At 38.3% G+C, this 14617-nt stretch overlaps 2 protein-coding genes across 2 annotated transcripts; both read left to right on the top strand.

Annotated features, from left to right (window-relative positions):
• Positions 1 to 416: 416 nt before the first annotated feature.
• LOC101160005 (cathepsin L1) lies at positions 417 to 8519 on the top strand. The gene is made up of 8 exons (XM_004073967.3): positions 417 to 546; positions 2577 to 2697; positions 2787 to 2909; positions 6003 to 6155; positions 6228 to 6452; positions 6892 to 7057; positions 7786 to 7891; positions 7994 to 8519. The coding sequence occupies exons 2-8, from the start codon at positions 2578 to 2580 to the stop codon at positions 8091 to 8093; spliced, it is 993 nt and encodes a 330-aa protein (XP_004074015.1). The 5' UTR covers positions 417 to 546; position 2577; the 3' UTR covers positions 8094 to 8519.
• Positions 8520 to 9460: 941 nt separating this feature from the next.
• Positions 9461 to 11238, top strand: ctss (cathepsin S). The gene is given in 7 exon segments (NM_001104687.1): positions 9461 to 9590; positions 9788 to 9910; positions 9992 to 10141; positions 10310 to 10534; positions 10607 to 10772; positions 10839 to 10941; positions 11027 to 11238. Coding segments are annotated over 7 exon segments (984 nt in total). The 5' UTR covers positions 9461 to 9473; the 3' UTR covers positions 11127 to 11238.
• Positions 11239 to 14617: the final 3379 nt, after the last annotated feature.

The raw sequence follows: 14617 nt of genomic DNA, 5'->3' as shown, positions 1-14617 counted from the left end.
TCAACATGGCATCATGGCTTCATTAGAGCAGCTCCCCTATGGGCGGGGCCACTTTGATGATTCGGGGTCATTTCCCAGACTGTGCTTTTTTTGTCTGATTGTATGAATTAAATGTAAATGAAAGAATTATGTGAAAGTAGAGAGGAAATGATACAAAAGCTCAACAGAGAACAACAAAAACAATGCACATGCGAGGAGTTTTTTTCTGGAATGGATTTTATTGTTATATGAATGCATATATGCATATGTGTAAATGCATATTATTCATATTATAATTATGTTAAAGTGTTTTAAGCTTATATTTCCTGTTCTTTCAACTCTTTCAGCTGCAGCACATGGTTTAGGGATATTTTAGGCCATGACAGCTGACAACAAATGAAATTCACATGACACGCTGCTACAGTTGATCGACTCGAGAAACCGGTTTCTTAAAAGGGTTTGCAAGAGGAAACTGAACTTCCTGTTTTGACCGTGAAAACATCTACTCTTCTGAAACTATCTGCATTTTTGTGGAAACACAACACGGCTCACAAAGTCTCAGTCAACGTGAGTAAAACTGTTTCTCTTTTTGGCATCTTTTTAGACGGTTTTAGCAGATTTTCTCCTCAAAGCTCTAATTTGTCTATGTTACTCAGTCATGAAACTGAGTAGATCTGTTCAGAAGAAAGTAAAGGGATTGCTGCAAAAGCTTCTGAATCTTTCTTTTTTTCGTTGGCACAGAGATCATACTGTCTTTTTTCTATATTTGGATGGCAAACTGAATGAGTTTTCATTAGTCAATCAAATTCTGGCTTAGTATTATTAAAGTCAGTATTATTAAAGTCTGTAGTTCAGTTAATGAAATGAAGAATTTAACATGCGTCTTCCAATTTTACACTTTGAATCCACAAAGAAAAGGGATTTACTTGTAAAATTATTTGGCTGTGATTTCTACTCAACAGTTTTTACTTATTATTGTGGTGAGAATTCAGTAACTTGCAACCCTGATGTAAAAAATTAAGACAATAAAAAGGAATAACTACAGATGACAACAAAATTTCAGAAGAACAGGCCTTGAGAAACAAAATGTTGCCATTGAGTTTCAGTAATCTGTGGCAATGTGTGGTAGCCCATCATTGTTTTTTTGCTTTTTTTGGCGCTACCCGGAAAAACAAAACTGTCAACTTAAATGAAATTATTAAATCAACTTTAAAAGCCCAGAGGAAATTGTTTTAAGTTTAGAATGTTGTTAGTTTTCATAAACTTTCCTTTTTTTCCAATTTTCCTTTTTTTCTTGACAAAAAACAAAGAAAAATGACCTTCGTAAATCAAATCTAGCGGAAAAATACATAAATTCCAGTTTTGCTTTTACTCCAGGTTAATGAGTAATATTGATTGACTTTATCAATGCGTACAAACTTGTATTTATTGAGGCTGAGGTAAACCTAAAACAGCGAAGAAGGAGACTTTAGTTTACAACAAAAATGTAAGATTTTCTATTTAGGAAAATAAATAAGCTAACTAGGTTATTTATACACATTATAAGGATGTCCATATGCTACTGCTGTTAGCTTAAAAAGTCCTATTTTAGAGCAACCTAGTAGGTTGTGGTTCACAGATAACAATAAAGTACCTTTTGTATTAGAAATCATTGTAAGAACTAAACCACACACAGTGACAAAACACATTGACTAAACCACTTCCACAAACCTGTAGCCTTGTGTATTCACATTTTTAAATAATTATGAAGTGTTATTATTTCCCAGCATCCTCTTTTATACCTCTTGTGAATGATAGTCTCATAATTTACACTGTGATTAGCACAATGACTGCAAAAGCTGGTTCTATAAAAAGTGATATTTTAACCTGGGTGTGTTTTGTGTTCTCTGCTTTATTCTATGTAATTCAAATAAGCGTTACTTTTGTAATCCAAAAGAATTCACACACGTGTGCCAAAAAGAAAATACGTAGTGACAACTGTAACTCAATTTCAAAGGTTTGTTTTCTGACAACAAATGTAAAATTCAACATAGCAGCTCTATGAGCTTGTGTGTTTCTTTCATGCATGTGTAGCGCCTTCAAGAACGAGCAAAACGCACATTTTCGCGCTCGCTTTCAGGCCTGTTGCAGTGTCGCTACCCGATACAAACGCATGTACCAGTTGGAAGCGACTTGGTATGAAATGTGAAAGCGGTGCTAATTCTGCTAATCTTCCTCCAGGCTTCTTATTTCAATGGCGCCCAAAAACGTTCATAGAAACTTGGGTAGCGACACATGGACACAACAGTTTTCATCACTCAAGCCCAGAACGCACATTTACGAGTTTTTACTTAGACTTTTCATTGAAAGTGGTCACGTGGACGCACGTTGCTCAAGCCGTAGTGAACTAAGCATGACATTTAAGGTCATTGTTCTTTATAACACTTAGATGGTGGTGGGTGGGATTAGATAGAATAAAAGCAATATTTTAAGACAAATTGAATTGTTTATTTAAACTCAAGACGTTTTGCAAAAAAGATCTTACAGTCAGTCACAGTGGTTCAGTTTGTCAAGTATCAGTCAAATAGAAACGCTGAAAGCTCTGTTTGTCTTGTCAGGATGCATCCTTTTTGTGCCGCTCTGCTTCTGGCTTTTTTCATCCATGGTCATTCCGTTCCTGATGTAAACCGTTTGTGGGAGGAGTGGAAACAGAAACATGACAAAAGTTACAGTAATCAGGTATGTTTTGGGAGGAAAACAAAAAAATACACACATTCTCCCCTTAATGTTCAGTGTTTACCAAAACAGTGCTTCTTAATATTTTCTAGACAGAGATGAATTTCAGAAGAGCCGTATGGGAGAAGAACCTGCATGTGGTGATGAAACACAACCAGCAGGCCACGGAGGAAAAACACAGCTTCACTGTAGGACTCAACCACCTGTCTGACATGGTAAACTTCTGCTTCTGCCTTTTAAACTTCCCCTTTTTCTATTGATTCATAGGTTGTCCACACAGCTAAAAGAAGATGGATTAGAAAAATAACACAAGTATAAATGTTTGGCACAATTTGGGAACAATCTTTTCTAAGATCTACACATTTTCTTTATATTTCTTGACTTTGCTGACAGTTTTATTCACAGGCTTTCTGCTAAATGCAGCTTTCAACTCATATTTCTGCATCCAGTGGGTGTCCTACTTGAGTAAATGAAGCTTAAAGAAGCAATGCACTCAACCAATTGGATGAAAGGCTTCAATGCTTCATGAAGCTTCATATGTCCATCACTAGTCAGTAAGAAGCCAGTACACGCACCTTACTGATGGCGTTAGGGCATCGTGAGACAGTGTCACCGGTGCTTCACAAATACATCCAACTTCCTTAAATATACTTCACGATACACTTACCACATTCAGGACAATAGTACGTTCTATTTTCATGGAGTACCTTTAAGGTGGCTGTTTGAGCCTCGAGGGAACTGCAAGACACTCCCCTTAAGATGCAACCGCTCCTCTCTATAACTCCAAAAATCCACAGCATCAGTACCGGTCAATCCCCCAAATAGATGCATGGGACTAAGCCTTTAGTTGGCCAGTGAATAACTTTATTATTCCTTTAAAACAACTGGATGAGGTGAACAGGAAGAGGGAAGTCTGGGTAATTGATAGATAATGAGTGGGACAGCATTCACGCAAATAAAATTGCATCAATTGAAAAGAATTTCCAAGAAAAACATGAAATAAACAGTAACTTGATGCATACAGCTCTGCTCACATGGATAATAGTAAATAAAAAGAAAGTTTACTACAATTAAAATATACATTAAAACAAATTAGTAACAAGAACAAGTCATTTTCTTAGTGAAAGTCTCAAGTCACTGTATGAGCCATGTTGGAATTCATTACACAACCTTTACTTTAAATATCTGTGGGTTCCTTCATTGTGTCATTTATCACAAAATCTTATGCAAAGCAATGACCAACAGATAGGGATTAAAATTGTTAATCCATACTGCATGTAAACACTCTAAAGAGCTTCCACAGTGGACGTTTGTGCAAAATGAATGTCTTCGTGCGGCGGCGTTAATCTGCACTTAAACCTCCGTTCTGTGCGCTTCTTTAAAACCAAAACCTATAGAGTAATTCCAATCTCTTTGCATCCAATCTGATTAGTTTAATCCAGCCTGGGTCTGGCTGAGCCTGGACAGTCACTGGCGTGTTACACAACTCTCATATGAGCAGCAGTATGTCTGGGAGGGCTAATGAATTTATAAGCTAACAGACATTTGAGAGCATCAACACAGCCGTGCAACATGTGCAACCGCATATGAGTGCACTGAATGCACTGTATGGCTGTTATTCTTTTACTCAAGAAACTGATGCATTCAGTGTTCACATCTCAGTTAAATGTCGTCATATACCAAGATAGAGTTTGATTAATTAAAACATGCAGATAATATGTTTGGAGAAAGGGTCAGAGTATACATTTTCTGAAAACACAAGTAACTTAAAAATGAAAAAAGATGGAGATGGTTTCATGAGGAGGAGTTGATGAAAAAACAACAGCAATGAAACCCTGAAGCCTGGATGGGCTGTGACGTGCTGACTCTGCAGGAACCTGGCAGACGTGTGGGACACACAAACAAGCTCTTGGCCTGCTGTCAGAGGACAGTGCATAACAGTTCTATTAGTTTCTGCTGCAAATATGAGCACAAACGCAGAGCGGCAGAGGCAGGAGCATGGCAAAACGGAAAAGGTCTAAGAGGATTTGGACAAAAAGGGGAAACTCAGAAAAAATTTAGATTAAAAAATATACAAAAACAAAACAAGTTTCAGGAAAGACAGAGATTATTGACGGGAACATTAGGTAAACATTGGAAAGTTAAAGGGATTAAAGGAATTGCAGCAAATTCTAAATGAAATATCTTGGTTTTATGACAAAAAATATTCAACATATCTGGAGGTTCTTTTTTCACAAAATAACATTTTGCAGAAATATTTAAAAAAATTATATTTATGATTAGTCAGTTTACATATTACAAAGTTTAAAAAAAAAAAATAAACACAAAGTAAATACAGTTTTGACAGTGTATTACCTCATGTTCTTTTTCAGAGTTTAGCTAAAGTTGTGTTGAAAATCATACAGGAAGTTTTGAACATTATTTTCTTTTTGCACAATGTGACAATTCACTGATCAGCTGTGTTGAAAGTAAGAAACAACGTGAATGTAATTAAAGTCCATCTTTTGATCTATTTTAGAAGAGGTCTTTTAAATATAATTATGCCGTTTTTGGCCACATCTGAAAACCTGTGTCATTTTCTAGAGCCTAGTTTCTGCAGAGCGGCAGGGGTTCATTAGAACACCCCCTCTGAGTTGACCGATGCTTCCCGACATCCTTCTGTTTAAGGCTGTGGCACACAGCCACTTCGTTTGTTTTGTGCGTTTTCTACGTATTACATTTTGGTCTTTTGTGACATGACACTTATGAATTATCACATGCCTGATAATTCATAAGTGTTGCCTTTGTCATTGGTCGACGTGCACAGCTGGTCAACGGTTTTGGCCGACGGGTCTTTATCTTAGTTCGGTTTTCAGCTTTCGAACATTTTTGGTCAATTAAGCAGTTTACACGCATTCAATTACTACATCAATCTTCCACAAGTGTGGGTGATTTCTGCTAGATGCATACGCAAATGTGTGGCTTCCCACGACCAGTCCACGTGACAGACTTTTGACGCATGAACCATCGACGTATAACTTTTATATCGTGGATACAGCGCACATATCACGTTCAAATTACGTAACTGACGCACAAATCAAAGATGATGTTTGCGTTGTTTGTTCGTACTTATTCCATGGTTTTAACGTGGTTCATTCATGTACCTGCGAAAATTTCTCGTAAAGACTTCAACTTTTCTTGCTTTTTCACATGTATTCATTCACACATGACGAACTTTCATCACTTATTTCAATGAAAAGAGGTGAGTTTAATGTTATGGGGTTTTTATTTTTAATATTTATTTTTTACATGCTGTTTTTGACGTTAAGACAGCTGAGGAAATAAACGAGAAGCTCAATGGCTTCAAGATGGAGGAACATGCCGACTACAGAAATCACACTTCAAAGCTATCAAGCGGCGTATCAACACCAGCGAGCGTAGACTGGAGGAAGAGCGGTCTGGTCGGTCCTGTCACGAACCAGGTAAGAAGCTGCCAGCAGACAGCGCACATCCCCACGTGAGACCACTGCAGTTCAAACGTCTCTGTGCTGTAGGGTTTGTGCGGCTCGTGCTGGGCTTTCAGCTCTTTGGGGGCTCTGGAGGGCCAGCTGAGAAAGCAAAGAGGAGTCCTGGTTCCACTGAGTCCACAGAACCTGGTGGACTGCAGCACTGTGGACGGGAACCTCGGCTGTGGAGGAGGCTACATCACCAAGTCCTACAGCTACGTCATCCGAAACAAGGGCGTCGACTCGGAGGAGTTTTACCCATACGAACATCAGGTCAAACTCTAGTAAAACTGACCATTGTCTCTGCAGATGATCTCTTCTGCGCGAAAAACGGAAAAATGTACCCAAAAAAAGTTGTATTTATCAATTAAATGTACAGATTTGATTACCGGTAATGTAATTTTTTAGGAAAACTATCAGAATCAGAAGCCTTTATTGTCATTGTACATAATAATACAACGAAGTTGTAGCAGCCCTGGAGTAGTAAAATACTGTAAATCTAATCAAAAAATGTACAAGAACCAATAAAAATACAAGTATGAAAAAATAGAATAAGGTGAAGTGCAGCACAATATCAGCATATCAGCAGAGAGGCTACATTTAGTCAAACTACCGGTGCTACCAATATTTATTTGAATAATGAGGAAAAGAAATGGTAGAACAGTTAAAATATGTATGTTGACAATTCTGCAAATGTTTTGTTTGTTTGCAGAACAGGAAATGTCGCTATTCTGTGACAGGAAAGGCTGGTTATTGCTCCAGCTTCCACATTCTTCCACGGGGAGATGAGGGCGCTCTGCAGGCCGCAGTGGCTGCAGTGGGACCAGTCGCTGTAGCCGTGAACGCCATGTTGCCATCTTTCCATAGCTACAGAGGAGGTGAGGCCTGTCCTGGCCAGAGATTTGGATTTGGAGCTTTAAATTCACAAAAAATCTCAACTTAAAAATTGAAAGTCAATAAAAGAAAAACTTTTTGTTAGAGTTTTTTCTGCATAATTTTGATGAAAACTGTGTTAATTACTCTTTATTTTTGTCCCTTAAAATGTCTTTCAACCCCAATATTTTGCCATTTTTAAAAACATTTTTACCTAAAGGTCTAAAACATTTATTAAACTTATGTCATTTTTTGACAGCTGCCATTTATTTCCCAAAATTTTCACTTTAGCACTTCTTGTGCTTTTAATTGACTTTAAATTAACTTTTAATTACAATTTAAGAAACTGACATTTCTTTACATACTGCGTGAAAACAGTTTACTTATTTATTTGGCAGTACATTTTTTCCTGAGTTATATATTAGTTGGTCGTTTTTCCAAATGTGTATCTGTTTTATATATATATATATAACAAACCTTTTTTTTTTTTAAATAGTGTCAATTAAATACATTTGTCACTATGGGTGAAATTATTACAGATAACGTCAGAAAATTGAGCCATTTGCAGTTTTATGAAGTCATCTCAGAGCATTTGTACGCAGCTCATCCATTTTGGAATATCTAATCCATTCATATTATTCTACATTTTGGAGACTAACCTTTTAACAATTATTGTACTGCATTTTCACATACTTATATTTTCATTGTTACCGACATGTTCTTTTATTTGTAGGTTTGTACGATGACCTCCAGTGCAACTCCATGCTGGTAAACCATGCTGTCCTGGTTGTGGGGTATGGCAGTGAAGCAGGACAGGACTACTGGCTTGTGAAAAACAGGTAGACTGTCTCTTTCCAAGCAACATCAGATTTAAAAATAAACCTAGCCTGCAATTACTGTTTGATCTTTGTAATAAATTGGAGTATTTCTCATGGTTCCAGCTGGGGGTCTGGATGGGGAGAAGAAGGCTTTATTCGGATTGCCAGGAACAAGAGCAATCTCTGCGGCATTGCAACGTTTGCAGTCTACCCTTCACTGTAGATTTTCATGAAAGTCTATTTAAAGTTCCACCATTTTAAAAGCCTTCCCTGTGGTCTTTTCATCCTGATTATGCCGTTTTTAGCATGACATAACAAATAAAAAAAATGTAAACAGCATTTTTTTCATCTGCTCCCAATTCACAACAATCTGAATAAAGAAAACTCAAAATGTAATTTTCTTTATGTCCTCCGTCATCAGAAAACTGCTACAAGAACATATAAAAAACAAAACATTTCACCATTCTCATTGGAGTTTAGAGTTAAAAACCAAAACAAGTGTCTTTTGCATATTGTACATTTTTATTTAAATAGTATGCTTGATAAAAGTTTTTATTATGGTGTTAGAATACCAACTTTCTTTTTTATGTTTTTTTGTATGTGTTGAAGTACATTTTATGCAAAATAAACATTACATGGAAAAATACAACACTGCTCCAACCTTTTCTTTTCTTAATTCAGTATCTGATCTCTGTTCTACCATCTTTTTGAAGCTTTTGGTTCCTAGGAAGGCAGATCAAACTAAAATGACTACAACACATGTTTAGTCTGAACCAGGGCAAACTTTTTGACTCATGGGCCACAAAGGGTTTTTAAAATTTAACCAAAGGGCTGAACCCGGAGTAGATCCGTGGAGCGTTTTTGGTAATCCACCTCATACACTAACATGGATAAAAACATGCTTTAATTTTGATTGAAAACACATTTAAATACTTTAAAACAGATCATCATAGAGTTTTTAATTTCAAAACTTTGATTGGACTCAAAATGTTATCTCATCAAAACCAAAATTGTAAAATGTCATAATCCCCTGAAGCATTCGTTTATGTTTAATTTCAGTTTCTGTCATTTGATCTCTGGAATTATTTAAGAGGCAACAGTCAAACGGTTCATTGCACAGGCAAGAAGGCAAAAGTTAAGTTTATTGATATGATGGGTTCTGTCAGTTCTATTTTTGGCTTTTAGAAGTTAAGCTAAAAAACCTATTTGATTTTTGATTTGATTTCCAAAGATGAAAAATACTTACATTCATAACCATGGTGGCTCTTTTTGTGGCTTGTTTCTGCTGCCACCAAGTGGCCAAAACCTTCACCTTCATCGACCTGCATTTGATTTGTAAGGTGGCCACACTGATGAATTTAGGTGAAATAATTTATAAAAAAAATTAGTACTCCATGCTGTCTTTGAAACCAAGTGAAGATCAGGTATTTAGGAATCCACAGAAAAACCAGTTTCTGCCGGTTTCAATGAGAAATTGGCTTCACCTGTGTCCTCTCGTTCAGATGCCATTAACCAATCAGAGCTACCATAGTCTGATTTCTATAAAACGTTTTTGTCTGGTTCAGCTCCTGATGCCTGCCCACTGAGATCTTCCCACCTTGAAATGTTCTGGAGGCTGTTTTTCACTGTTCTGTGTGGATTTGTGCCTGCAGTCAGGTCACACCTGGATCAGCACTGGAACCTTTGGAAGAAAACGTACAGTAAAACGTACTCCCATGAGGTAAAACCCCAAACTTTTATGTCCACTCACTTCCCAAACAAATGCAATTCATTTTATTCTCATTTATATTTTTGTGTGTTTGAAGATAAAAGCACACTATAATCTGTTTACTTTTATTTAGAAGGAAACCATTAACTTCTCCCTGTAACCCTCAAGTCTGACAGCTTGTGTTGCATGTTCAATGTGCTGTGCTCCAGATTGAGGAGTTTGGTCGCCGACGAATATGGGAGGAAAACCTGGAGATGATTAGCGTCCATAATCTGGAAGTTTCCCTCGGCTTGCACTCCTATGAGCTGGCAATGAACCACTTGGGTGACCTGGTCAGTGAAGGAAAATGTAACCGTGTGAAGATGAGTTGTTTTAAGTTAAAGTTGATGCATCAAGTTGCGATGTCTTTTCAGACCATCGAGGAGCTCATTGCGTCTCTGACGGGTACTGTCGCACCAGTTGGCCTGGAGAGAATTCATTATGATTTGGTTAAAATAAACACGTCTGTGCCTGAATCTGTGGACTGGAGGGAAGGAGGACTGGTGACTTCGGTCAAAACACAGGTAACCGGCGGGCGTACTACAAAAAGAAGCCTTCAAGAAATTGTTTTTTTTTTTTTAAAGTGTAATGTTTGAAAACGTCACACACTTATTTCTTAAGTGTCTTTTCTTTAGAAAAAAACACCTGTTTAGTACCTTTAAAATTCAGTGCGTCTTGACCCTCCACTTCAGGGTCGCTGTGGTTCTTGTTGGGCGTTCAGTGCAGTCGGGGCCCTGGAGGGCCAACTAAAAAAAACTACAGGCATCCTAACGTCCCTCAGCCCACAGAACCTGGTGGACTGTTCCACCAAATATGGCAACTATGGCTGCAAAGGTGGCTTCATGTCAAACGCCTTCCAGTACGTCATAAAAAACCAGGGCATCTCCTCTGATGCTGCTTATCCCTACATCGGAAAGGTGGGTCAGAAGAAACTTGGGTTTGCGTGAAACTGTGGCTTGAATTTTTAACTTTGAAAAACCTTTTTTTAGAGAGACAAATGCAAGTACGACTCAAAGCACCGAGCTGCCAACTGCACCGGATACAACTTCCTACCGAAAGGAGATGAGTTTGCACTTAAAGTGGGTGTGGCTACCATCGGCCCCATTTCTGTTGCAATTGATGCTTCGAGGCCCAAGTTTCTCTTCTACAGACATGGTGAGATGGTGTGCTTTGTCGTGGTTGACTTGAAGTATGAAGCTTTTTAACGCGTTTTCCTGACAGGTGTGTACAAGGATCACTCATGCAGCCACAACGTGAACCACGGAGTTCTGGTTGTGGGGTACGGCACGGAGAATGGAGAAGATTATTGGCTGGTTAAAAACAGGTTTGTAGGGCAGGTGGAAGAGTGCAACAACTATTCAAATTCTTGCATTTGATGTCCCTTTATCAATTATTTTTTTTCTTTTAAGTTGGGGCGAACGCTACGGAGATGGAGGATACATCAAAATGGCTCGGAACAGACGCAACCAGTGTGGCATCGCTCTCTATGCTTGTTTCCCGGTCATGTGATCAGGATTAGTGCTTTTGAATCTGTATGATGCATTTAAAATGTTTTTCTGTGTATTGGTTTTAATAATTCACTGAAAACACGTTTCTTGGAATAAAATGTATTTAAATTAAATACTTTGGTCCCAAATGTAAATCTGTCAATGTGGACAGTGTCGTTACCTGGATTAGGTGACAGGTAAATCAAAAGCTGCAGGGGCGTCTGCCCTTGAATACTTTGTCATTGCTCCCTATTTTACAGTTTTATCCTCTTGCTTTGAAATTGTCGTCCAGCTTAAGAACTTTAACTAGATCAGAGGTCTGCAACCTACGGCTCAAGAGTCCTATGTGGGTCTTTGGACACCCCCCCCCCCACCCCCCCCCCCCCCCATGTGGCTCTCTGGTTAAATAAAAATGTTTAGATTTTAGAAAGGAAAGTTAGCGGACTTATTCAACTTGCATGTTGAACTAGGACATTTAGATTTGATCCCATTTAGATTTTGTTTGTTGCACTGGTCAGGATAGGCTACGAGGGGAGGTAAGCTAGTGGGAGAGCGTGTTAAAAGATGGCTGGGAAGTGGGGGCAGGCTCACTCGGCACAGATGGTCCCACCCACAACTGTAAAACAGCACTTTTTTTTTTTTTTTTTTTTTTTGGGCCAGAAATGGTATTAAGAGTCTAATTCTGTCAGAAATTGTATAAAGAATTTACTGTTTGGTAGAAGTTGAGAAGAGCAGATTGAGACATTCAATGCAGTCCAAGACAATGATCTTTTGTAATGTTTATTTTTTACTTATGATTCCCATCATGAAACTGGAAAGCTGGTACCAAATGCACCTTCCAGCACAAGCAACTCTCACAAAAAATACAGCACCTTTTCAGCATCACTAAAGTATTCTCAACAAGAAATGAAATATTCAGTTTACCAAGATTTTCATTTACAAAACATGAGGACAACATATAACAGCATTGTTTTTTTGTTTTTCCTTGAGCTTTTGTTCCACAAACTCTGTACTTTCACATACAAACATCTAGTTTCTACACGAAATACACTGAATTTCTCAAGTGAAGTCACATTAAGAGCGAGACCTTTCAGTTAAACAAATCAAAACTGAAAAACGAGGACACTCCTCGAGTCCCAGCTACAGTGGAGGATTCCTGCAAGTTCCCCGCCGCCACGGGTTTCCTGGCGTAAGTAGGTCCGTTTTTCTGGACTCATTGGTGTGTCTCCAGAACCAAAAAGACAAATCATGCCATAAAAACATTTGACAAACTGCCATTATTAGGAAAAGTCCTTTATACTAGTGTTTCACTTCCACCACATTCCATATCACTCCCATTGATACAGATAAACCAGCAATCCTTTTCACAATTTGTACATGTGTGTGTAAATATATATATATATATATGTTTATATAGAATGAAAATTCTACACATTTTATAGCAATCTTTTACATTTTGGGCAGAAATCAGATTTCTTTGAACTTTGCTACTTTTTTTAGTTTTGTTAGGGGAGGGGCTCCAGGTTATTGCTTCCACTTCCTTCTTTAATAATGGATTTGTACAAACAACCAAGCTATTTATATTTTTTTACACAATGAATGCATCTTCATTCCTATAACTATTGCCTTTCCCCGGCCTTAACCCATCTTGTATCTTCGTGACAAGATAAACTGTAGGCGCACTGTATAAATGTCATCATATATACTTCATAAACATGGATAAAAATCACCTGGGTTCAGGTAAACAAAGACCACAGCCACCACTTACTTTCAGAACACAAACTTAAGTCGTAACCACTTTTTAACCCCACTTTGATTAAGAAAAACCACTGCAAGCAACAAGTCTATATCATCTTACAACAATGGGAACACTTGTTCTTTCTTTGGACAAGAACAGCTGGCATACAGGACGTCCAAGAGGTCAGACAACACGGCACAAAACATGCGTTACGATCAGTTGGACAGAGTTTTGGAGGACGGCGCTGTCGTTGAAGCTTTTTCCCTAAATGGAGTCATCTCTGAGACTGACTGTCTCTGAGGAGAAAGGCACTTTCAGGGATGACTGAGCAGCCAGATGCTAAAGGACGAAACTGCAACTGCACAAGAACACCCAGGTTGGTCGTAAAAGATAGACATCCACACCTTTTTATCTCTCTTTTAAATGTTTTCCCTGGTCTTAAACGAAGAAAACGGTAGGAAAATAGTCTTCAACACAATTGAAACATTAAAGACTTGTTATTTAAAAAGTAATAGAAAACTGACAGAACACTGTTTGACAAAACTTGAAGCTACGTTCACATCGAGTTTTCAACACGTTGTAGGACGCGAACACCCATGGTGTTCACACTGGACGAGCAGGGAGGGGCTTCTTTTTCTACTGTTTACTAGCGCATGTCACTTAAACGGGCGTTGCCTTGTGCGGTGTGAACGTAGCTTAAGAAAAATATTTAATTTAAAAAATCTAATTTTTCATGCTACAGTCAGGGGGTTCATATAAAACTAATTTCTTACGTTTAAAACCAATAAATCTAAAAAAATACAGTTAGCAAGTGATTAGCTTATATTATTTTAGCATAGATTAGCTTAGCTTAGCATAAAGAGTAAAAATGCTTTCTGGGTTGTGTCGGAATTCCTTCACGTAGTGCACTGTATAGTGCGTTTGCCATTGTGTAGTGTTGTCCGAATCTACAATTCCAAAATTAAGTGCCCTAGAGATTTTCAAGAAGTCTCTGCGATAAGCCAGTGTGCATCGATGCTCACTACATTGGCGAATATGGACCACAATGCATTGCATCTCAACAATTTTTGCCAAAAAGTGTATTTTTTTAATAAACCATCAACGTTTTTATCTTCAGAAGACAGTGGATACATTAATAATCGTCACAAAACGCTCATCATTTCGATTTTAACTTGGTGAAATCGATGACGTCCTCTTTGCCGTTTAAAAAAAAGAAAAAGAAAAAAGTGGTGAGCATGGTGTCCAAATTGTTTTTTATATCCAGGGCACTACAGAGTCCCGCACTATCTAGTTTCTTACTAGTTAGGGATTAGGGCGGGAATTCGGACATAGTTTAGCTGTTCATGCTAAGCTAAGCTAACAGAAGTAAACAATGTTATCTGTTGGTGTCAAGATGAATAACAACCCTTAGCAAAAAGTAGTACACATGCATGAAGGTCAGTCGTAGTAAGACAGAATACATGTGTCTGAACGAGAGGGATCAAGGTAGAAGCGTTAGGTTACAGGGGGCTGAGGTGAAGAAGGTGCAGGAGTTTAAGTACTTGGGGTCAACAGTTCAGTGTGATGGGGAGTGTGGAAAAGAGGTGAAGAGGCGAGTGCAGGCAGGTTGGAGCGGGTGGAAGAAAGTGTCAGGAGTGTTGTGTGACAGAAGAGTGCCAGCAAGACTCAAAGGAAAGGTGTACAAGACAGTGGTGAGACCAGCTCTGCTCTATGGGTTAGAGACGGTAGCAGTGAGACCGAGACAAGAGGCTGAGATGGAGGTAGCGGAGATGAAG

This window comes from Oryzias latipes, chromosome 11 (assembly GCF_002234675.1).
Source record: "Oryzias latipes chromosome 11, ASM223467v1".
NCBI lineage: Eukaryota > Metazoa > Chordata > Actinopteri > Beloniformes > Adrianichthyidae > Oryzias > Oryzias latipes.
The sequence above is the reverse complement of the archived record's forward strand: the minus strand, read 5'-3'. Positions and strand labels throughout refer to the sequence as shown.